We start from the raw sequence: 25,092 nt of genomic DNA on the forward strand, positions 1-25,092 counted from the left end.
ACCCCCGGCTTCAGGCTCCCTCCTGTCCCTGACAACCTCGCCTTTGCTAATGAGCCCTAATGCCCCTACCAGCTGCTTTGCCAAACCTACAGGACAGGGGTAAGGGTGCAGCGGAGTCCTGGTTTAACCCAATGCCCTTTTCCCGCAAGCCAGAGTGATCTCCCTCCAGGACTCCAGGGTCTGTTTCTTTTCCTTCCCATCCCATCCCCTCCCCTCGCCTGCAAAAAGTGCCTCGTCACCGCTTCTGCCCGCCCCCGCCGGGCTGGGAGAACCGTGGGGTTAAGCAAGATTTGAGGACGTCAAGGCGCCTCCCAAAGCAATTCTTCAGAAGCAGAACCATAGGGGATCTGAGGTCAGGGGTTATGGAAGCAAATAGAACCTGCGCCTGAACCACAGAGGCACTCCTCTAGGGATGCGTGCAGGTTCCCGCAAGGCCAGGCCAAGGGGCGGGGCAGGTCGGTCTTTGCTCGGGAGGAGACCGGGTAGTGTTTGTGTGGGGCGTGGTCTTAGGGAGGGCGGGGTTACACTTTGCATATACAGCAGGCGGCGGGCCAATGGGCGGGGTCGGGGCGGGGCGCCGAGGGAGGGATGCTCCCCCGCCCCCGGAACGGAATCCTCCCGGGAGCCGAGCTGGCTCGCGCGCTTGCATCCCGCACCAGCCGTCGGCCCCGGGCCCGGCCCGCGTCAGATCGAGCCGCCGCCACCACAGCAGCAGCAGCACTCGGGTAGCCGGGCCCAACCGGGGCCGCGGGAGGCGGGGGCGCCCGGGCCCTGGATGTCCCGCAGCGCGGCGGCCAGCGTGAGAAGGGCGGGCTCGGGGGGCTCGGGCCGGGGGCGGCGCCGCTGCTGATGTGGCGGAGGGTGGGAGGCGGCAGCAGCGCCCGGATGGAGAGAAGATGCCAAGGCTGGAGAGGGTGGCCTGGGTGGGGGTCCGGGAACAGGTTCGCGTCAATCCCAAACCTGCCAGACTGGGGTCTGGTCCAGCACAGGCCATCTCTGCGAAGGCCCTGAAAATAGGAATCATGGAATACAGATTCCCCCCAAATCAAGGACAGGGCTACATAAATTCTAGGTACAACTCCCTGGGCAAGGTTTGGCGTTGAGGGTCCGGGACACAGTCCCTTTTATCAAGCTAAGGCCTTAACTGAGCCGATTCCAGACAAAATCAGTACTCTTCCCTGACAGAGGGTTTCTGTGAGCACAACACCCCCTTGGGCGATGTCTTGAAGATGAGGTCCCTGGATAGAGCTGCCAAGGCTAACGCTCTGGGGGATGGGGGGGCGGTTTCCAAGTACTGTCTACTCCCAGGGGTCCTGGATCCAGCCTGTCCCCCCAAGCCCTTGGGCGGTGTCCCAGGCAAATCCCCTTCTCAGAACAAGGTCCCTGTGTCTGAAACTCCACCCCAGCATGAATAAAATAAGGAGAATTTCAGGCATTCCCCTACCCCCACCTCCACCCCATGCTTAGTCAGGGGTCTCAAGACATTGGTCTCCTAGGCCACCCCTTTTGTCCCTAGGGCTGCTCAGTGTCTAAGAGGCCCCACCCGGAGACAATGCTCAGCTTTCCCTTGCCCCCCAGACTCCAGGATTCAGCCTGGGCTGGGGGCGGCTCCCCAGAGACGGGTGGAAACCTGTCTGCAGCCTCTGTGGTGACCAGCGGCTTTGTGTGTGGTTGGTGTGTGTGTGTGTGTGTGTGTGTGCAAGGGTTGGGGATGTGGCTAGAAGTGTGACCTGGTGTTTGTGTGACTGTAGCTGTGTGTGTGCTTGCATTACAACTGGCAAGGATGAGGTATCCTGCGTTGTCTGCCTGCATGCTTGTGGTTGGATGTGGTGGTGTTTGGTGTGTGTGTGCGTGCGTGTGTGTGTGTGTGTGTGTGTGTGTGTGTGTCCGTGGATATGATGGCAGCCCTTCACTGTGCAGGCTCCTGTACTTTTTTAGACTGTGTTTAGATAGATACATATGTCTTTTGTGAGACCCTGTGTGTATGTATGGTCTTGGTATGTGTTGACATCTGTGTTGGGTTTGAGGTTGGTCTTATGTGTAGCCGACTGAAGATGTGAGTGGAGCTGTGACTGTGTGTAAGTAGAACTGTGCCTGTGACTCTGGCCATGTGTGACACAATGTTGTGCTTATGTCTGATTTTGTACTGCGTTCGGTGCAACTCGGTGTGCGACTGCCATTGTATTTGAAGTCACATTGTGTCTATGGGACCGGGTCTATGGGATGGCTGTGTGTATGATGGTAGTCGGGTGTCCTTCGCCATGTCTGTGTATGTGACTGGGGTTGCATAAGTGACTGTCCACCTAGCTGTGTGACACTGAGTGTGCATGACAGCCTCGTGTGTGTGATTTGAGTTGTGAATTTGACTTCTTATCTGAAACTCTTGTCCATTGCAAAAGGTTAATTGTGTGAAGCTCAAGTTATGGATGTTGCCTGTGTGCACTAGGAGTGTGTATGGGACCAGCTTGTGTTTCTTCTGTGTGAACATGTGACCCACTTGTCTGTTACCCTGGGTGACTCCATGCTGGAGCCCTGGACTGTAAAAGTGTGTGCGCGCGTATGTATGCGTCTGTGATTCGGTGATGTCATGACTGTGCACATGGTGGTGTCTGGGGCCATGTTTTCCTCGATAAATGCTATGATGCTATAAATGCTGTGTCTGGGCCATTCCGTCTATGTGTACACTCAACTGCGTACTTGCGGTGTGGGGAACTGAACCATGTGTTTTAAGTGTCTATGTGTGAGATTCTGAGCATTAGTGGGGCTGTGACTTTGTAGATCTGTCCACGTGTGGTAGTGATTGATTATACGTGGGGCCACATTCTTGTCTACATGACACGAATCCTCATGGAGACTGTTTCTCTGTGATAGGGTGACGTGGTAGTGCTGTGTGTGGGACACCAACATGACAGATGGCCGGGCACCGTGGGCACTGATGCTAAGTGACTGCATACACAACTGTTTCTGGAATGTATGTGGCTGTCCGAGGGCAGCCTTCCTTCCTCCTCCCCCTCCTCTCTTTGGCTGCTTCTGTGCTATGTCTGTAACACTCAGATGGTGACCATTAGCATCTGTACTATGTGGCTGTGTATAAAGACAGGTGTAGACACAGCATGGTTGTCACAGAGGACTCTGCCATGGCTATAACAACCAAATAGTGTGTCATTATATTATGTGACTCTGAATGTGTGGCGTCAGAAAAGGTGTGTTGGTGTGACTGCTATGGTCTGAGGTTGAATGGTCCCTGTGCAGCTACCACTGTGTGTGCTGGGATGGGAGGGGGAGGTTATTAAGACCAGGTAGGCATGGGGCCATATGCAGATGAGATTGTGTCACTGTGTGACCAAATGCTTATGGGTGACCAAATAGATGGCCACTCAGGATGTGTTTCTCGGGGTGGCTGCCTGAGGAGATACAGCCGCCATGAAGTACATGAAGTATAGCTGGACAGGTATAACCCTGGTGTGTGTGGTTCGTGGCCCAAGTCGTTGTACGTAGCTAAGAGAATGAGTGGACAGTATCAGCTGTTGGTAGGAGTAGGTGTGGATGGCGGGCTGAGGCGCACTGCAAGCGTGTGGACAAATGACCGTTGTAGAACTATGTATGTTAGTGAACACGAACTCGAGGAGGCCAAATGGTTGGTGGCAGTTGTACCTTGTGAGCTGAGGTACATAGCTCTTATGATGTCTGTGTGGTAAAGTGTGCTGAACTGTGACTAAGGGCCAAGAAGTTGGATGTCGGGTGTGTATGGCCATATGTTTGTGTATAATCCTGGACTAGAGGGCAAAGACACTCACTTCACATCATCGCCTTGGGTGTTGAGGCCCCCTGATCAGTGTCCCCCAACACACCTACTCCTTCCTGGGCACTTAGAACCAGGTGGCTGGTCTCCCTAGTAACAGTTGCTATGACTACCAGGTTTCCTACTAGGGAGCCTGAGATGGAGGGGGCTGAAGAGGGGACCAAATCCCCTGCCCCAACAAACTTCTCATTGTCTCACTCCCTTGAGCAGGGCGGACCCAGGAGACCTGATCAGCATTTGCCCCCAGCCCCCTGTGGGGCCTCGGGGCCCCCTGAAACCTTCAGGACGGAGTCAGGTGAGTGACCAACTTGACAAAGGACAGGGGCTGCATTATACATGGATCGTGGTCATTACCGGTATGACCGGAGGAGCTGCCAAGCACTGCCACACAGCCTTTCTCCCATACTTGGTGACTGTCAAAGCCCCCTCAGTCACAGTCACATTCTAAACTCTCACCTACAAACACCAACAGCCTCCCTGACAACAGTGATTTCGTACAGGTCAAACTCTTGCAGATACACACACGCAGAGTCTCATATATCCGTGGATTTGCACATACAGATGCTCTTCACACATTTGTCAAAATGCACTGTCAAGCGCTTCCAGATGCGCTAAGTGGCCACTTATTCACACTCACACAGAGACACATGCTCACGTGGACATATCTAGAAACCCTCCCAGATTCACGCAGGCAACCACCGGCACTGAGTCTACGCCCATTCTCAGATACACACTCCAGAGATGTGCGTGACCGGATATGATGGCACAGCCCTGCAAACCTAGAGCTTGGGAGGCTGAGGCATGAGGATTGGGAGTTCAAGTCCAGCCTCAGCTACATAGCATGGACCGCATGAGATCCACCTCTAAAGCTATGAAATGTTGGTGCTTGCCAGTAATCCCAACAGCCAGGAGGCAGAGGTAGGCACCGCTCTCCTGAGTTTGTTATCAGCCTGGTCTCCATCGTGACTTCTAAGCCAGCCATCATACATGGTAAGATGCTGTTTTGAAATAGAAGAGGAGGAAGAGGAGGAAGAAGAATAAGAAGTTGCCACCCACTATGCATGGACTCACAGAGTCAGACAGCAGTGCCTCCCTTTTCCCAAGCTGGCTTTGAACTGTTACCGAGGATGGCCTTGAACCGATACTCTTGCCTCCACCTCTCCCGAGTGCTCAAACGGCAGGCACGCACCGCCATGCCTTGTTTACGCAGGGCTGGAGGTAGAGCTCAGAGCTTACTGCATGTTAGGCACACACTTTGCCACCAGAGCTGTGACTTCAGTCCTGACAGCCACACTTTGGTAGACAGCCTCACCGACAGCACCTGAGAACCCCAAAAATCTACCCTCTTGCATACAGCTGACAAACAGTGCTCAGCACTCGCACAGACAGCAGCCGCTCACTCGGTCAGAAGCCGAGCTGATGACTGTACTCGGTCCAGCTAACACCCTCATGGTCATAGCATTGCTTGGCAGACATACTCCCAGCCCAGAGAATGCCCTGGGATAGCCCTGCCTTTGGTTATGAATGAGTGAGTTTATTAAATATACAGTGAGGCTAGGGAGTGGTGGCACACGCCTTTGATCCCAGTACTTAGGAGGCAGAAGCAGGCAGATCTCTGAGTTCAAGGCCAGCCTGGTCTACAGAGTGAGTTCCAGACAGCCAGGGCTACACAGGGAAACCCTGTTTTGAAAAACCAAAAAAAAAAAAAAAAAAAAAAAAAAAAGGGGAAAAGGGGGGGTGGTGCAGGAGAGATGGCTCGGTGGTTAAGAGCACTGGCTGCTCTTCCAGAGGTCCTGAGTTCAATTCCCAGAAACCACATGGTGGCTCACAACCATCTGTAATGGGATCTGATGCCCTCTTCTGGTGTGGCTAAAAACGACGACAGTGTACTCACATACATAAAATAAAGACTTAGAAAGAAAGAAAAAACAACCATATATCCACATATATATGATACATACATGCATACATACATACAGATCTAAAAAGTAAAACATCCAGCAGGCTCAACTGAGAAAGCAAAAGCCACCCACACAGAGGCTCATTAATGGCTGCCCTCTTGGACATAGGCACCATCTTACAATTATGTCCTAGACAACAGCCATAAAGGACAATAGTTACACCTTCTCTGTGGAAAACAGCCATAGATGCAGCTCTGCAGTCTATCCAAGGCAGCAGGCACGGAAATACGCTCGTAGGCAGAACAAGACAGAGACACAGCACGCGCTAGTGCGTACGCATGGCCCCTCAGACACATAGCGTGCACCACTGCATACTCATGGCCACTCACACATGAATGCCCTTCAGCAAAAATCTGCACGGATTCGTATCACAGACAACAACCGCAGCGCATGAAGGACATGAGCGATGATTCCCATAAGGGTTCTTTATACAGCTCCCCACCATACACACACCACCCCTGAGGCCTTGCTTCATCTGTACGGAGCAGTCAGAGGCCTGCACATATGTTACACTCTCTCTGCCTCTGTCTCCCTCCCTCCCTCCCTCTCTTCTGTTCTTGGAGTTGGTTGCTTGCATGCTAGGCAAGCGCACTACCACCTAGCCACATGTCCTTACCTCTGAATACCTTCTTCCCTGACCCTCATACCCACAACACCCATGACTTTATGACCCTTGACCCCTACGTCCTTAAACTCCACTTTCATGAAATCTCCTCCTTTGGATCTTTGCCATTCTTCCCAGTCAAACCCTGGACGGCTAAAACCCCTAAAGCCCATGACTGACGATTCCTGCTAACCTGTCCCGGTCTCCGTGCCCCTTGGCCACATGATTCTGACGCTCTGAATGCACAACTCTGGACCACTACATAACCAATGTCCACCGACTGGAGCTACTCACCCCAATACCTGTTCCTCTAGCAAGTCCTCAGTGCTATCACCTCATCCCCCCACCCCATACCTTCTGACCTCCATCTTTGATCCATACCCCTATCCTATGTCACTAGACGGGGCGGGCACCATGAACAAGTTACGGCAGAGTCTGCGGCGGAGGAAGCCAGCCTATGTGCCTGAGGCGTCACGCCCACACCAGTGGCAGGCAGATGAGGATGCGGTGCGGAAGGGCACATGCAGCTTCCCCGTTAGGGTGAGTGCAGCGGGTGGGTGGGAAACTGCATCACCTGCTTTGTGCCTACCTGTGTGCCTGCTGGTCCTGGGGCACTGCGAAGAAGCGATCTCAGATCTGTACTGTGGGGCTGTGTGAGCTGTGTGTGCTGTGATCTCCAGACCTCCCATCATTGGTACTAAGCCACACCTCCGTGGTGACATGGTAGAGCATGCCCTACTCACTTTCGTGGAATCGGAACTCGAGGCCCCGCATGCAGGGGAGCACATTAGCCACAGAGCTACACTCCCCACCCCATAGCCCTCCTTTTTTTATTTGAGGCTCTGGATCATTAAATTGTCCAGGATGGCCCTGAACTTACTCTGTAGCTCAGGAGGGCCTGAACTCAAACTCCTAACTGGTGTCGTATACCAGAAAGGTATTTCTTGGGAGATAATCTTGAGGGGTGGAGAGCAGTCACCCAGTTCTTCAGGGGCTCACAGATAACCTGCACAAGAAGTCCTAAAACATTGTCAGTGTTTGCAATTGCAGTAGGCATTCTGGTTGACAACATGTCTGCTCTCCCAGGGGAGACAATTGGATTCTGGCCTGAGGTGTGGGCTTCAACCCTTCTCATCTTGGACACTAAGGCTAGGGTCCTCAACCTGATTTTTCTCTTCCCTGGAAGTGGACCCAAAATGTGAGGGGTTCATGTGTCAGGGACTGGTAGGTAGTGCTGGTGAGATTATGCAAAGTGCCAGTTAATAAGAGGCCATCTGTTGGGCTGGAGAGACGGCTCAGTGGTTAAGAGCGCCAACTGCTCTTCCAGAGGTCCTGAGTTCAAATCCCAGCAACCACATGGTGGCTCACAACCATCTGTAATAAGATCTGATGCCCTCTTCTGGTGTGTCTGAAGACAGCTACAGTGTACTCATATATAATAAATAAATCTTTAAAAAGAGGACATCTGTTAAGTGGGAAGGTCTTATCACTTTTGTGCAGCAAGTCTGGGGATTTGGCTTAGTAGGACACACTTGCCTAGAGTCTCTGAGTGAAGGGCTGGGGGCATGGCTCAGTGGTAGAGCCCCTGCCTAGAATCCCCCAGTGAGGAGCTGGGGTGTGGCTCAGTGGTAGAGCCCCTGCCAAGAATCTCCCACGGAAGGCTGAGGATATGGCTTGGTGGTAGAATGCTTGCTTATCTAATATGTGTAAGGCTTTGGGTCCCATCCCCAGTATGAGGAGGGGAGGTTATGAGGAAAAAACAGCAAAGTTAAAATTGCAACTCTGGGCAATGGACGGTGCTTAGTCTCACTGTAAATTCTGGAGAGAGTCAATGCACCTGCACACTGATTTGTGCTCTCTCTCTCTCTCTCTCTCTCTCTCTCTCTCTCTCTGTGTGTGTGTGTGTGTGTGTGTGTGTGTGTGTGTGTGTGTGTTCATATGTGCACAATAGGGATTAAGCCTTGTGCATACTAGGCGAGCAGTCGCCACTGAGCTACATTTCCAGCACTGGCCTGTGATCTTCTGAGCTGCTGTCAGAGTAGGTTAGAACAGCCTTGTGGCCTGTACCACATGTGCAGGGACACAGAGACATACTGGCCCTCAGAAGGCCAGGAGTGGTGTGTGTAGGCCTAGCAATACAGGCAGGACACAGATCCCTGTATGTTTTTCTCAGCTGTGTGTCTGGACTAGGAATGGGGCTCCTACCTTGTGGATGGGAGGTGCAGGGAGAATGAGTGAATACATCTGACTGGCTGAGAACGGCGGCCCCAGCTATGGGCTGCCCAGTGACGCCAGCAACGACTGATCACTCTGCGTCTCCCATTCCTTCCCTTCCTCCACCCAAGTACCTGGGCCACGTGGAAGTGGAGGAGTCCCGGGGGATGCACGTTTGTGAAGACGCGGTGAAGAAGCTGAAGGCGGTGAGTGAGGGGCTGGATCCGGGGAGTGGGCAAGGGCAGTCTGAAAGAGCCAGCCGGTCCTGATCAGGCCCCCCTGTTCCCTGCCCCCATCCCAGATGGGCCGGAAGTCCGTGAAGTCTGTCCTGTGGGTGTCGGCTGATGGGCTCCGAGTGGTGGATGACAAGACCAAGGTAGGAGGCCTGTATGTGGGGTGGAGTGAGGCTTCCCACCTGCTACCAGCCATGGGATGCTCCTCCCAAGGGGGCCCTCGAGACAACGCCATGTGTGCCTGCATCGGCCTGGCTGGCTGCACAGTCCTAATTCAGGAATGAGGGCTGTGGTTATTTGCAAGCTGCTTCAGAGAGTGGGTGGGATGAGTGCACGAACTGGAGCAGCCACCTCAGCGCCAATCCCAGCCACCCCCTCACCAACTGGGAAACCCTAGGCACAAGATTTAACCCCTCTGGGCTCCCGTTGCCTCGTCTTTAAAAAAAAAAAAAAAAGGACCCTATCATCAAATCAGAAAGTCTGTGTGTATGAACTGTTTAAAATAGGCCAGCAAGGATTGTGCAGTGGTTAAAGCAGGCATGAGGAAGCGAGCTCAGAGCCCCAGAAACTCACATCAGTGAGCTCTGGGTTTGATTGAGAGACCCTGTCTCAATGATTGAGGTGGAAGAGTGCCTGAGGGTGATTACCAGGTTCAACCTTGACCCTCCGTACGCGTGCACACACACATGTGCCCAGACGCACAGTCGAAAAAGGGAGAAGCACACATCTCTGCTAGTGGCTGGCATGTGGTAGTACATGTGTGTGATTCTAGCCCTAGGGAAGTTGAAGCAGGAGGATTCCAAGTCCAAAGCTGGTCTGGGCTTCATGCTGACCAAAAGAAAAGGAAAAAGGCTTGGCATACTAACAAATAACAAATGTGGCTTGTTAGATATTTTGGGGTTTTTGTTTTATTGAGACAAGGTCTGGCATAGCCCTGGTTGGCTTCAAACTCATTATTTTGCCAGAGATGGTCTTGAACTTAGGTCGTCTTGCCTGTGCTTTCCAAGTGCTGGGGTCTGGGCATTTCCCTCCCCACGCCTGGTTCATGCAGTGTTGATACACCAGAACATTTCATATAGGCAAGCATTTCACTAGGCAAGTACTTTACCTCTCGAACACATCTGTTACAGATAGGGTTTTTCCTGCCGTGCAGAGACACCATGACCAACTCTTATAAAGGACACCATTTCATTGGGGCTGGCTTACAGTTCAGAGGTTCAGTCCATTGTCATCGTGGCAGGAAGCAAGGCCACATCCAGGCAGGTGTGGTGCTAGAGGACCTGAGAGTTCTCCATCTTGACCTGAAGGCAGCAGAAGGAGACTGTGCCCCCCTGGGTATAGCTTGAGCATAGGAGACCTCAAATCCTGCTTCCACAGTGACACACTTCCTCCAACAAGGCCACACCTCCTGGTAGTGCCACTCCCCATAAGCCAAGCTTTCAAACACAGGAGTCTAAGGGGCCATTCCTATTCAAACCACCGACCACAATATCCTCAGCCCTGTTTTGTGTTTAGACAAGATCACTGGGACCCAGGGTCTGGGTCTTTTTCTAATGCAGGGGAGGGAGGCCACTAGTAGCAGGGCCTATCACTGACAGGCCTGGGTATCTGTTTGTTCCCTTTGCCTTCCCTGGCTCTAGACACTTACAGATACACCTGCCAGGCGTTGCCCAGTACACGCTGTGGGTGTTCAGTTTCCTTTGCGCAGGTCATCCTTCCTGCCTTCTTACCTAGTTAATTCTTCCTGCAGAAATCCCTCGGCTAGGTTAATAAGTGCCTCTTCCTGGCCCCTGCAAGCCATTGAGTCTTTTTCCTTATAGCCTGGCTGTACCTCTGGGCTATGTCCTCCATCTCACATGGCTCCAAGGGACTGAATCATGACCCTGGGGCAGACTGGCCTATGGCTATCTCCGTGACATCTGGGTCCACATTTGACTCTGGATGAGGTCATGTCTTGACTGCAGACAGGAGAGATGGTTTTCACTGCCTGCCTCCTCAACCCTTCCTAGGACCTGCTGGTAGACCAGACCATCGAGAAGGTGTCCTTCTGTGCTCCTGACCGCAACCTGGACAAGGCATTCTCCTACATATGCCGTGATGGCACCACACGCCGCTGGATCTGCCACTGTTTCCTGGCCCTCAAGGACTCTGTGAGTACTCCAAACAGCTGGGGTTCTTGCCCTCATCAGCATGCCCTGGGGGACAAGTCCTGGGCCTCTCTGTACCTGGTCTTCTCATCTTACCTTTGTTTGGGTCTCATTGCTGGGAAGAGACACCATGACCAAGGCAACTCTTTTTTTTTAAGATTTATTTATTTATTATATATAAGTATGCTGTCACTGTCTTCAGACATACCAGAAAAGGACATCAGACCTCATTACAGATGGTTGTGAGCCACCATGTGTTTGCTGGGATTTGAACTCAGGTCCTCTGGAAGAACAGTCAGTGCCCTTAACCACTGAGCCATCTCTCCAGCCCCAACCAAGGCAACTCTTATAAAGGACAACATTTAATTAGGGATGGCTTACTGTTTCAGAGGTTCAGTCCATTATCATCATGGTGGGAAGCATGCAGCTACAATGTAGGCAGACATGGTGCTGGAGGAGACAGGAGTTCTACATCTTGATCTGAAGGCAGCCAGAAAACTGTCTTCTGCAGTCAGTCAGGAGGGGTTCCCATCTACATTGGGTGAAGCTTAAGCACAGGACCTTAAAGCCCATCCCACAGTGACACACTTTCTCCAACAAGGCCTTACCTCCTAATAGTGCCACTTCCCATGGGCCAAGCTTACTCGAACCACAACACATCTCAAGAAGGGAGTGTCTGCAGGTTATGCTGGTACCTTTAATGCCAGCACTCTGGAGGCTGAGACAGATGGATCTCTATGAGTTTGAAGCCAGCCTGGGATCTACACAGTGAGCTCCAAGCTATCCAAAACTGCACAGTGAAACCTTGTCCTAAAAGACAAAACAGTAGCTAGGTGGTGGTAGCACACATGCACACCTGTAATCCTAGCACTTGGGAGGCAGAGGCAGGCAGATCTCTGAGTTCGAGGACAGCCAGGGCTACACAGAGAAGCCCTGTTTTGCAACACACACAGAGGAGGAGGAGGAGGAGGAGGAAGAGGAGGAGGAGGAGGAGGAGGAGGAGGAGGAGGAGGAAGGAAGAAGAAGAAGAAGAAGAAGAAGAAGAAGAAGAAGAAGAAGAAGAAGAGGAGGAGGAGGAGGAGGAGGAGGAGGAGGAGGAAGAGGAAGAAGAAGAAGAAGAAGAAGAAGAAGAAGAAGAAGAAGAAGAAGAAGAAGAAGAAGAAGAAGAAGAAGAAGAAGAAGACAACGACAAGACAAGACAAAAACCACAGAAGGAAATTCGATTCATCTCTGCTGAGAGTTCTGGGATGTGAGTAGCTCAGTACAGGCACATCAAACACCAAGAAAAAATATCTGTTCTCATCACCCTCCTATCAGAATTTATAGTGTATGTGTACGCGTGTGTGCACTTACAGGCCTGATTGTGTGTATGTACACCATGTGCCTGCAGATACCTGTAGAGGCCAGAAGAAGGCGTCAAATCCCTAGGCCTGGAGCCACAGACAGTTGAGAGCTGCTGATGGGAACTGAACTTAGGTCCTGAGCAAGAGCAGACAGTGCTCTTAACCACTGAGCCATCTCACTAGCCCTTGCCCTCAAACTTTTGGTCCTCTTGTGTGTATGCTAAAATTTAGGATTACAGAAGGCATTCATCCCCAAGCTCGCAGAGTCACAAGCCTATGCATGAGCCCTCTCTGTGGGTGTTTTAAGAATTTGAGGAAAGCCTAGCTGTCCTGGTTCCAGGGTCTCTCATTCCATTATGCCTCATAAGTATTTATACATCGGGAGATTGGCTGGGTCAGTGTCACCCCCATCCAGGCTATCAGAGCACCTCTCCATAAATCTTTCAAGCATGGATGTCAGAGGAGACCTGAAGGCTCTCAAGCAAGAAAATGAGGGTGGAGGGAAAGGACTGGACATGAGTGTGCTGTGTGGCCATTTGGACGTGGTCTTGACATTGGCCTTTTCCGACATGGTCTTGATATCACCTAACCTGGCCCTCGTGGAACTTTGTGCCCAGTGAGCCTCAGAGGTCTTTCAGGTGAAGGGGGCGGACACAGCCTCCACTTCTGATGAGGGACTGAGAAGTTTTGGAAGAGCACGAGGGTGAGAGATCCGCTGTAGCTATTTTGGGGAACTATGCTGACTGCCTGTGGTTGGTGGTGCAGATTCAGTGTACAGCCACCTGGCTGTGTGGGATGTTGGACACAGCGACATCTCTACTCCGGGGTTAGCTTCAGTGGCTTCTCCTGGGTTCATTGTGGTCACACACAGCCAAGTTCTCAACATGGCCACACAGTCCCCTCCTCCGAGTGCGGCCACATGAAATACATTTTCTTTCTGCTTGCCACTTAATTTGACTCTTCTCGTTGGCTTGAGGACAGGCAGCCGGACCTCATCTGGGGCACAGGTTGTGGCCTTCAGTTTTGATAACGTTCCTGTTCTCTTCCTCATTTCCTTGATGCAGGAGTCTCTCACTGAACCAGACGTTTGCTGATTGGCTAGGCTGGCTGCCAAGCAAGTTTTCAGAACCCACCTGTCTCCGCCCCTCAGTGCCCCTCAGTGGCCCTCAGTGCCCCTCAGTGTTGTGATTATAGGAGCCAGGCCTAGCTTTTACGTGGGTACTAGGATTCAAACTCAGGCTGTCAGTGTCTGTAGAACATGCTTCTACAGGCATGGGCTACAGGCTTCTGGCCTAGTCCTGTTGCCTTTTTCAATGGGACCTTAGCTCTAGCAGCCCCTTGCCCCACTTGCTTCTGAGGTTTTTTTTCTTTTGTAAATTTATTTTTATTTTATGTGTATGACTGTTTTTGCCTGCCTGCACATCTGTGCCACTTGTGCATTGCAGTGCCTGCAGAGTCCAGAAGAGGGCACCAGATCCCCTGGAACTGAAGTTACAGACAGTCATGAACTGTCTTATGGGTGCCAGGAATGGAACCCAGGACCTCTGGAAGACCAGCCGCTCTTAACCACTGAGCCATCCCTCCAGCCCTGCTTTTGAGGGTGTTTTGTTTTGTTTTGTTTTGTTTTGTTTTGTTTTGTTTTTGATGGAATTCTACCTGTTGGCAGGAAATACATTTATCTGTACAAGCGTCAGTCCTGTGGTGATAATCGTCATGGTGCAGTGTATAAAGGGTCAGTTGGGCTCTGGCTGTATGCTAAGTACCAAGGCTCGGGTAGAGTTTATGTAGCTGATCTGTCTGCATTCCCAAAGTCTTCCACTACCCACTCGGTGACAAGCTTAGAGTCCACACATGAGATTTACCACCGTGTCAAAAAGAACCTTTATTCTTTGCACAGCCTCACGCCTTCTTGCCAGTCGCCTTTAGAGAAGGCTCTTTCTGGGCTGCAGGCTTCTGGCCTAGTCCTGTTGCCTTCTTCAATGGGACCTTACCTCTAGCAGCCACTGCTGAGGCTGCTACTGCAATGGCAGCCTTATCGACAGCTGCGTTTTTGGGAGAGGTTTTCAGGAGAGCAGCTCTTTGAAGTTTCTTCACTTCAGTCTTGATTGTTCCGTCCCTCATTTTCTTTGCTTGAAGCTATCAAAGTCTGTCATCTTGGTTTCCCTTTCTCTGGCATCAATTTTCTTGGCCCATGCGTGGCTGCCCATTTTGCATTGATATCTGCCTTCTCCCAAGCCTTTCGTCTATGCTTCTGGTGAGCACTGTGTGGGAACCTGAGGATGAACTCAGTGGGCTGCATGCATTTGGAAGGGACGGCCCGTCTCCTTGCCTGGGTGCAGGGTCTGTCCACTAAAGCCCTGTACTGATCAATAACATCTACAACGGCGACCAGCTTTTCAGCATGGGGCCCAAAGGAGATGCAGGACACTCAGCTAACCTCCACGGAACGCCTGAACACCATGTTGGTGGGACTCAGCAAGAAGCCTGCTTTTGAGTTTTAAAGATAGTCTCATGTAGCCCAGGCTGGCCTCAGATGCTCTACGAAGCTGAAGATAGCCTTGCACAGATGCTGGGATTTCAGGCATAAAGCACCAGATACAGCAGATTTTAAAAATATTAATAATGAAATTCTTAGAACTTCTTCAGCTTAACTTTTTAAGTTTTTTTAAAAAGCCAAACATATAAAATTGGCCCCTTTGAATTGCACAGTGAGACTGAGTGAGCATGGTTCAGGAGACTCGGGACTATAAAACCACCCTGAGCTACATAGTGACTTCCAGGCCACTCTGGGCTACCTATTAAGACCCTGTCTTTCTATTATATATGAAGATATATAGGTAGATTTATATAGAGATAAAGATACAAATGTAGATATGTAGATATAGACAGATTCTATATGTGGATAGATTTTGGGTTTTGTTTTTTGTTTGCTTGTTGGTTTAGACAGGGTCTCATTCCATAGACCAGGCTGGCTTTAACCTCACAGAGATCCTCCTGCCTCTGCCTCCCAAATGCTGAGATTGAAGGCACGCACCACACCTGGCAGCTTATCTTCAAGATTGGCCTGGCTACTCTAGATCCGTCGGAATTCCGTGTGAATTTCCGAATCAGCCTTTCCATTTCTGCAAAGACACCATTGGGCTCTGTTTTATCTTTTATTGGGTATTTTCTTTATTTACATTTCAAATGTTATCTAGTTTCCCCCAGAAACACACCCATCCGGTCCACCCCCTCCCCCCTGCCTCCAGGAGGGAGCTCCCCCACCCACCCACCCACTCCCTCCCACCTCCCCGCCCTGGCATTCCCCTACACTGGGCCATGGAGCCTTCACAGGACCAAGGTTTCTCCTCCCACTGATGTCTGACAAGGCCATCCTCTTCGACATATGCAGCTGGAGCCATGGGTCGCTCCATGTGTACTCACTACTGGGTTTTGACAGATTTTATTAGTTGCAGCTTACTCTAGGGAATGTTATTGTCTTGCCCACATTAAGTCTCCTGGTCTAGGAACACTCGATACCTCTGTGGTTATATTTGTGGGGTGTGTGTGTGTGTGTGTATAAATGCTGGTAGAGGCTAAGGGTCACACTTTATACTTTAGTTTGGTTTTATTTCTTTTGGGGGAAGGGGGTTGGTTTTTGTTTTGTTTTGTTTGTTGAGACAGGGGCTCACCATGTAGCCCAGGCTCTCCTGGAACTAGCTCTGTAGACCAGGCTGACCTCAAACTCACAGAGATCTGCCTGCCTCTGCCTCTCAGGGATTCAGCTGGGTCCCCTGGCTGTAGACATCCAACCTGCAGGGGGTGGACATTCCCCCCCACCCCACTCCCACCCGTGTCTGGGCAACATTTCTAACCAGGCCACCTCTCCTGCAGGGTGAGAGGCTGAGCCACGCTGTGGGCTGCGCGTTCGCTGCCTGCCTGGAGAGGAAGCAGCGACGGGAGAAGGAGTGCGGAGTCACCGCCGCCTTCGATGCCAGTCGCACCAGCTTTGCCCGCGAGGGCTCCTTCCGCCTGTCCGGTGGCGGGCGGCCTGCGGAGCGCGAGGCTGGGGACAAGAAGAAAGGTGGGTGCTGTGCGCCAGCAGGGGGCGCAGATGCGCATTTAGGGATCCCTGCAGAGGAGCAGTAGTTAGGGCGGCAGTGGCCAAGGTTGGTAACATTTGCAGAGCAAATCTCAATTTTAGGAATTCTTGGGACGACATTCTGCGGGTAGATGGAGGTGGGGGGTGCGCAGGGAGTGCTCACCGTAGTACATGTCGTCTAAGTCAGGGCGTCAGTGAAGCAGCTCTAGGGTCTCTTTGGAGCCTCTGTCTCTTGGACCCAGTTCAACTTCCAACGTACGCATATGGGCTCACAAACATTTGTATCTCCAGTCCTAGGGTGTCCAGTACCTTCCAGGACACTGCACACACATGGTGCACATAAAATAAAATAACAATAAGGATTAAAGAAAATAACCATTTAAAAAGGCATGAAGACTGTTGCCAGATGCCACAACTGTTGCAGTATGCCTCTTTATTTACGAAGGGAACTGTATGCAAAAGTGGTTCTGATTTCCAGGGACTCAGCACTGTAAAAAGCACTTCACTGTTTGCACAACCAGAGGGGGATTTACAGGTGAGGTCTCCCATGCTAACTCTCACGATCATGGCATTACCAGGTAGCTCCTGGCCTGAGGCCCATCTTTCATGATTAGCCCACCTAGCCTAGCGCAGAGCCTGTCACACACAGAGCTGCTTATCTGAAACACCGAACTCAATTCTGCCTTCACTGACCTTTCAGGGAGGCCTTGGGGAGGTAGCCCAGGGACACAGGAGCCCAGAGAGGGCAGGGGACTTCTTGAAGTAGCAGAGCACTGAGATGGGAAGGAGGTATTTCCTGTTTCCTGTCCCAAGATGCCGCCATAGCTCCAGGCTAGGCTTTTTACCTCATGAAGATGAATAGAAGCTCCAGAGTAACTGGGGTACCCAGGCTGCAGTTGTGGTGAGGCTCGGGTTTGAAGGCAGGCAGTGTGTATTTGTGGGAGGAAAGGGACCTGCTCTTGAAGAGCCTACATTTTGAAGTGTAGAGTTCCCAAGGTTTGGCAGAGGGCAGGGAGCAATCCCAGGGTGGTGAGAACCCAGGCTGAGGGGTTAGAACGAACTGGAAAGATTTGGAAAGGATAAAGTGAACCAAGCCAAGTCTAACGTCACCAGTCAAAGCTGGGAGAAGAGGGGAAGGGCAGGCTGTCTCCAAGATGACGTCAGTAAGTCCTCTCAGCTTTCCTATCTGTAAAATGGTGACAGTCTTGACCACGTGAATGGCTGTGTGATCGGATGAGCTAATGCTTGCATGGCTCCTGGGCCTTGTCATGTAGATGTTCATGTGCCAAGTGAATGTAAATTATTAGGAAAGGAGAGAGTGGCCACAGGAGAATGAGAGCAGCCGAGGGAGATGGAGGGGGATAGAAAGCTAGAGATGGAGGGTCAGGCAGAGGATGATACCTCAGTGGACTCCTGAGAAAGTGGTCTTGGCTTGGTGGGAATCATGAAGTTTTCAGGGTCGTGACCATCCTGTTTTGAGGACAGGATGTGTGGGGTGACAAGGTAGCACTGGGGCGTGACTAAGAGGGCCAGGTGGGGCCGAATTATAGTTTAGAGGTGAGGTACTTCCGTAGGATCCCTCAGTGAGGGGCTGGGGCATGGCTCAATGGTAGAGCCCCTGCCTAGAATCCCCCAGGGAGGGTCTGGGGGTGTGTCTCAGTGGTAGAGCCCCTGCCTAGAATCCCCCACTGAGGGGCTGGGGGCGTGGCTCAGTGGTAGAGCCCCTGCCTAGAATCCCCCCAGTGAGGGGCTGGGGCTAGAGCTCAGTGTTATAATACTTTCTTAGCCAGGTACTGGTGGTACGCTCTAATCCCAGCAGGGGCAGATGCAGGGGGATCTCTGAGTTCAAGGCTGTCCCGGGTGAGTTCCAGGACAGCCAGGCCTGCACAGAGAAACCCTGTCCCAGTAGGAGTTAAGGAAGAAAGTAAAAGCAAAGAGCATTCTTAGAGTCCACCAGTCTGGGTCTTAGCGTAGACTGCTCAGCTAGTAAACACAATGATACCCTGGGTTCCATCCCCAGCACTATAAACACAAGGCCTGTTGGGCCTGGTTTCGATGACTTAATTAAGGAAGTTAGCAAATGTGTCCCTTGTGTCTTTAGCAGAAGCAGCAGCTGCTCCTGCTGTGGCTCCTGGCCCTGCCCAGCCTGGGCACGTTTCTCCGACACCGGCCACTACATCCCCTGGTGAGAAGGGAGAGGCGGGTACCCCAGTGGCTGCAGGCACCACTGCTGCTGCCATTCCCCGGCGCCATGCACCTCTGGAACAGCTGGTTCGCCAGGGCTCCTTTCGTGGGTTTCCTGCCCTCAGCCAGAAGAACTCACCTTTCAAACGTCAGCTGAGTCTACGGTTGAATGAGCTGCCATCCACACTGCAGCGCCGTACAGACTTCCAGGTGAAGGGCACAGGTGAGCCCTGGGGTCGGCAGGAAGGAGCATTGAAATCAATCAGCACTATCTGATAGGGGCTAGGGATTGAGGAGGGATGTGGTATTCACTGGGGGCAAAGGGTTAAACGTGGAACCATCTGATCATTAACAGTGTCGGCCATGAACAAAAAAATAGAAGAGCGCTAGCACAAATCATGATTGATAAGTCATGTCTGCCCTGGGTAAAGGATAGAAATGTAGTACAGTCGAGATCAGCTAATAATGTCTGCTGTTATTAAGGGAAGCAGGTGAGGTGGCACAGGTTTTAACTGCCTCGGGCAGGCAAGTCTACCATGGGCAAGGGAAAGATGGCTCAGCAGTTAAGAGCACTGACAACTCTTCCAGAGGTCCTGAGTTCAAATGTCAGCAACCACAGGGTGGCTCACACCCTCTGTAATGTGATCTGGTGCCCTCTTCTGGCATGTAGGTGTACATGCAGATAGAATACTCGGGTACATAATATAAATAAATCTTTTTAAAAAAAAGAGGTGGAGGGGCAACATGGATGTAATTTGGGGGGCGGGATGAAAGCACCATCATTTAGTGATCCTTCCAAACATTTGGTCGATAGATCTATAACATGTATCAAATGAATGTTAAAAGGATCGCTCTGGCTCAGGAAAAGAAAGGATTGAAATAGATTAACAGTGTCTGCCTTGGTCAGGGAGAGTAGAGGGATAGCATATGTCATAATATCCTGATTTGTGCTATGAACAAAGAGACCCTAAGGAGTCAGGTATTGGGCTACACAATTCATTAGCAAATTTGCCATGGGCCAAGCAGAAAAGAAAGCTACAATATGTTCTGTTCTGTGTTTGCCTAAAAGAGCCTTCCAGAATTTGAACAATGGAATTGCAAGATCTGCCCAAGTAATGGGCACAGTAAGCAAAGCGCACACTGGAGGTGGGATGGTGGGGAGCATTATGTTTGATTATTGATGTCTGTCATGGGCCAGGGAAAGAAAAGAGGTGTTCTTTGCTGTAATCTAAAAGCAATATCTGAGTGAAGTATGCTGGGACAGTATTCCAGCACTCCAAAGGCAGAAGGGTCATGATTTCAAGGCCAGCCTGAGCTACCTAGCAAGATCATGTCTGTGAAAGAAATGTGTGCTGTGGGCCAGGGAGATGAAAGATTTGGTATAACGCCATGCTGTTGCCTTAGGGAAGCAAACAAGAGGGCTGTGCAAAGGTCTTGAAAGCCATGAGTCTGACCCTTGCCACTAATCCCACATGCCACCTGTGGGACTCCTGGCTCCCACGGCTGTGGAGATGTGTGTGTGTGTGTGTGTGTGTGTGTGTGTGTGTGTGTGTGTGCTGACTCATTTCCATCGGGTTGAGAGCAGATGACAGTGCCTGCTGAGAATGACACGTATCCCATGTCCTTGGCTGTCATACACCTGCACATTTGCTGTCCACACACAACCTGACATCAGACACACACACAGTTGTCATGCATGTGCTTGAGATGGTTTCCCAAGCTCAGTTTGGAGCCGTACAGTCCTGTAGCCAGCTGCACACACTCACTTGAGAACGAATGGCCGCACAGAAGATTCACATGCTGCCATACACAACACAGACACCGGAAGTCACAAGCTCAGTTACATTTGCGCAGAACTCACGCGCACTCTGACGTCTCACCAGAGTATGCACTCAGAAGTCATGTGCCCAGATTTCCACACTTAAAATGCCACACTCTCAGGTTCACACAAGCCCAGAAGCCTGCTCCGTGCAAATCCACACAAACACATGTCTGCATTGCCTAGGTAGACGCTCAAGGCCCCCACACTCCTGAACCTGCACGTGTCCATGCAGTTGTCCTAGACATTGATCAAGAAGCTACACAGGCCACCACGTGGGTCCCCACTTCAAATGCACCTGTGCCCTCGAAGACATGACAAAGGTCTGTTGCACATCATACATGTTGGTCTGTGGCTGACTTGGATGGCGTCTTTGTTCCTCCAAGACTCCTGAGACCACCATGCCTGTTCTAGGTCTCCTGTCTTGGGGGCATAATTTCATCTCCACCGTGATGGTGCATGTGTTAGGCCGGGCCAGGTGAGGTGGCCAGGGGCCCATTCCTCCACCACATAGCAGGATATATCCCCAGCCAGTGAGCATCAGCTCGGCCAGAATCCATTCCTTGGGTTCAAGCCCCTGCCGTACGTGTGGCAGAGTGCTCTATTTAATTAATGCACACTGTCAATAGTTTCCAGAGTCTCTCCAGCTTGGAGTCGCTTAGATCCTGAGATCCTGGTTTGGGATTCCCGTGACCATCAGTTACCAGATGCCACATACTGGCTTTTACCGTTTCACCGCGCTCTGTCACACACATCCCTGTGCACAGTTATTTTAGTGACTGTGGTTGCCTGGTGACCTACACACCTCTAGAAGAGAAGGAGTCTAGGTCACGCGGGTGTCCTTGAGCCCGGGGTAAAGGTGGGCTGTGGCAAAGCCTGTTTGCTCACCTCTACTGTTCTGTGACCCCTACAGTGCCTGAGATGGAGCCTCCTGGTACTGGTGACAGCGACGGCATCAGTGCCCTGTGCACACAAATCAGCTCGTCTTTCGCCAGTGCCGGAGCACCAGTGCCAGGGCCACCGTCTGCCACCACAGGTAGGCCCCGCCCCCAGTCCTCTCCCCCTCCCCGAGCAGTCACTCTCCAGCTCTCTTGCTTTCCTTTGCCTGTGAACGGCCATCTTGGAAATCCATCTCGGAAATCCTAGGGATCTGAGATGTCCCAGGGTGTGCCCTTTGAACCTTTGACCTGTGGATTGTGTCAGAGCTGTGGGACGGCTACAGAACCACTACACTGCCTCGGGACTGTGGGATCTATGTAGAATTAGAAATCCTCTTAAAGCTTGTCGTAGATCCACAAGTCACTTTAGAATGACAGACTTAGAGCTGTGGGACCGCCCCGGAGTGAAGATCAACCCAGACACCCAGTGTGGTCTCCTGCTGCCAGGTCACTTTAGAGCCATGGGATGGCCTCAGAGCTACAAGACCATGGATGGAACCGCAGCAGGTCACCTGAGAGCATGGATTTCCCCAACCACGGGGGTTTCTCAAAATCTTAAACATTAAATATGTGACCCCCAGGGGGCTGGAGCGATGGCTCAGCAGTTAAGAGCACTGATGGCTGCTCTTCCAGAGGTCCTGAGTTCAATTCCCAGCAACCACATGGTGGCTCACAATCATCTGTAATGGGATCTGATGCCCTCTTCTGGTGTGTCTGAAGACAGCAACAGTGTGCTCATATAAAATAAATAAATCTTTTTTAAAAAGAAAGCAACCCCAGAACCTTAGCAAAGTACAAACTTGAGGCAGTAGGATCTTCCTGCGTTGGTGCAGTCTGAGGGAGACTTGTGCTGTCACAGAGTCTCAGCCTCTGAAAATAATACTAGAAACACTAGAACGGAGGCTGAAGAAATGGCTCGGCAGCTAAGTGCACTGCCTACTCTTCCAGAGGACCTGGGTTCAAGTCCCAGCACCCACATGGCAGCTCATAACTGTCTTTAACTTTAGTCCCAGGTCATCCAACACCAGGACATACATGCAGGCAAAAATCCCAGTGCATATAAAATATAAATAAGTAGGTTCTTTTGAAAAGAAATACTGGAATGAAGGTGGCATTTAGAATGTTTAACATCGAACACAGGACTGACCAGTGAAGGGCAGAGGGCTGTGTGGGCATCAAGCATTCACCCGGTTACACATTTTCACCAAGGGCTGTCGAGACTCAGAACTGCACGGTGTCCCCACGGCAAACCTGTTATGAGTTCAGTCCTGCCCAAGGACAGGACAGCGGGTGAGGGCTTGGATTCAGAGACTCTCCTCGTAGACCCTGGGCTCGGATTCCCAGGCCGCCCTGACTCCTAGCCTGAGATTCTTTTTTTTTTTTTAAATTTACTTATTTATTATGTATACATCATACAGCTTTCTGCCTGCATGTATGCCTGCAGGCCAGAAGAGGGCACCAGACCTGATTATAGGTGGTTGTGGGCCACCATGTGGTTGCTGGGAATTGAACTCAGGACCTCTGGAAGAGCAGCCAGTGTTCTAACCACTGAGCCATCTCTCCAGCCCCCAGCCTGAGATTCTTTATGGCAACCTGTGACCTTCATTCCCCTTTCCAGGGACGTCTGCCTGGGGTGAGCCCTCTGTACCTGCTGCAACTGCCTTCCAGCCCGGGCACAAGCGGACACCGTCGGAGGCTGAGCGATGGTTGGAGGAAGTGTCCCAGGTGGCTAAGGCCCAACAACAGCAGCAGCAGCAGCAGCAGCAGCAGCAGCAGCAGCAGCAGCAGCAGCAGCAACAACAACAGCAACAAGCCACCTCCGTGCCACCAATGCCCACCATGGCCCCCACCCTTCAACCCTTCTCCACCCCAGTGGGGCCCTTTGACACTGCAGCTGCCCAGGTGGCTGTGTTCCTGCCACCCACACACATGCAGCCTCCATTTGTGCCCGCCTACCCAGGCCTGGGTTACCCACCCATGCCCCGGGTGCCAGTGGTGGGCATCACACCTTCACAGATGGTGGCCAACGCCTTCTGCTCAGCTGCTCAGCTCCAGCCCCAACCTGCCACACTGCTTGGAAAAGCCGGGGCCTTCCCCCCACCTACCGCACCCAGTGCCCCTGGGGGCCAGGCCCGTCCACGCCCTAATGGGGCTCCCTGGCCCCCAGAGCCAGCGCCTGCCCCTGCCCCTGAGTTGGACCCCTTTGAGGCCCAGTGGGCAGCTTTAGAAGGCAAGCCCGCCGTGGAGAAACCCTCCAACCCCTTCTCTGGTGACTTGCAGAAGACCTTCGAGATTGAACTGTAGCCCAAATTGCCCTGCCCCCCACTCCATCAGACCCAGGTGTACCACACTCAGGAGGGGAAGCCCAGCCTCTTCCCTGGTGTTGCTCCCTGAGCTGCGCCCCTCAACTCTCCCTCTAAGCCCTTCTCTCCACCACCCCTCACAAACCACTACAGAACCAATATTGTGATGCCTAGATTTTGCCAAGATGGAATTCAGGGATGGACCCAGCCTGGCTAAGGGAACCATTTCACTGCCGGACTTAGGCTGGCGATGCCCCTTCGCCAGCCATAGTCACGGAATGCCCTCTGTTCAAGCTACTTTCCCCAGTTTCTGTTGTGCCCTTCCACTTTCCAGTGTTGGGCAGGATGGAGGAGTGATGCCCACTTAGGGGCACTCCTGGGCCCACTTCGAGCCGGGCTCATCCTCTCTCTCTCCTTGCCCCATACACACAGCACAAGCTAAGGGCTTCCATTCTGCCCAAGCTGTGTTCACTGCCAATGCTGTGCTTGCCCTGCCCCCTCCCCCACTCGGGGGCGAGTCTTCCGGAGGGTCAAGGTCTCACGGGGTGGGGCCCGATTGGGGGCCCCGGAGAGGGGGGGGGAGGATGAAGACGCTCTGTTACCTCATGTCCGTGCCCGCTGGGGAGGGGTCCCAGGAGAAGAAGAAGGGCGTTGCCTGGCGGGTACTTTTCTATCTTTTATTTCCAGATTTTTTTTGTATCTAAACTTGCAGATTTGTATTATACAAGGACAGCCAATAAAGGAAGACTATAATGGTGGCCACTGGGAAATCAAGGTGCGTGTATGAGAGAGGAGCCTGTTGTGGGGCCTCTCCCACTGCGTGGTCATCCCTGTCTGATCCGGGCATTGGGGGCCTGGAAGCAGGGAGATCCCGAGCTCATGGTGGGTCTCGGCAGCCATAACATGAGGGCCATCCTGGACTACATGTGACCCTGTGTCAAAGGAAGAAAGTCTGTCCCCTTCTGTCACTTTAAACATCTCCCTGAGCTTCAAATATGACCTCTGAGTCATGGTTTAGTGATCAGTGTCTGTTGTGTGGATACAGGGATAGAGGGAGCCCAGAATTAATCATCACTTTCTTAATTATTAACAGACTCTGAACCAAGCAATCAGAAAGACACACTGTGAGTTATTGTTAATTGGTCTGAGATCAACATTCCAAGTGGTTCATCATAGCCTATCTTGGACCACACTGGGAAAAGCCTGTCGGTTGCACTTTCCAAAACTCGGGCCAAAGTTTCCCCTGGCAGTTCCTGGGTGTGTCTTGTTTTTCCTTTTGTTTGTTTTGAGAGACAGGGTCTATGTATCCCACACTGGCCTAGAGCTCAGATCAACCAGCCTCCGTGTCTGTAGTGCTGGGATTAGAGGTGTGCACTACCGTGCTTGTTATCCACTGGCATTTAAAACCCCAGAGTTATTGTTTAGGTCCCTGAACATAATCTATGAGGCCTTTAAAAAAAATG

The 25,092-nt window shown here is 51.8% G+C and overlaps 1 protein-coding gene and 1 pseudogene across 5 annotated transcripts; one reads left to right on the top strand and one right to left on the bottom strand.

The window, feature by feature from the left end:
* The first annotated feature begins 408 nt into the window (after positions 1-408).
* Numbl (NUMB-like, endocytic adaptor protein) lies at positions 409-24,387 on the top strand. Of its 5 annotated transcripts, none has more exons than XM_039104071.2 (10): positions 409-455; positions 4,013-4,097; positions 6,768-6,907; positions 8,713-8,787; positions 8,883-8,957; positions 10,824-10,964; positions 16,178-16,367; positions 18,487-18,792; positions 21,302-21,424; positions 22,945-24,387. In XM_039104071.2, the coding sequence occupies exons 3-10, from the start codon at positions 6,782-6,784 to the stop codon at positions 23,628-23,630; spliced, it is 1,722 nt and encodes a 573-aa protein (XP_038959999.1). In that variant the 5' UTR covers positions 409-455; positions 4,013-4,097; positions 6,768-6,781; the 3' UTR covers positions 23,631-24,387. The 5 variants fall into 5 exon arrangements, with proteins under 5 accessions (XP_038959999.1, NP_001385626.1, NP_001029060.2 ...); NM_001398697.1 differs by lacking the exon at positions 409-455 and adding an exon at positions 616-799; NM_001033888.2 differs by lacking the exon at positions 409-455 and adding an exon at positions 616-799 and having other exon boundaries at positions 18,490-18,792.
* On the bottom strand, positions 14,002-14,765 carry Rpl14-ps3 (ribosomal protein L14, pseudogene 3; annotated as a pseudogene).
* Positions 24,388-25,092: the final 705 nt, after the last annotated feature.

The sequence above is a fragment of the Rattus norvegicus genome, chromosome 1 (genome assembly GCF_036323735.1).
Source record: "Rattus norvegicus strain BN/NHsdMcwi chromosome 1, GRCr8, whole genome shotgun sequence".
In the NCBI taxonomy this organism is placed as follows: Eukaryota; Metazoa; Chordata; class Mammalia; order Rodentia; family Muridae; genus Rattus; species Rattus norvegicus.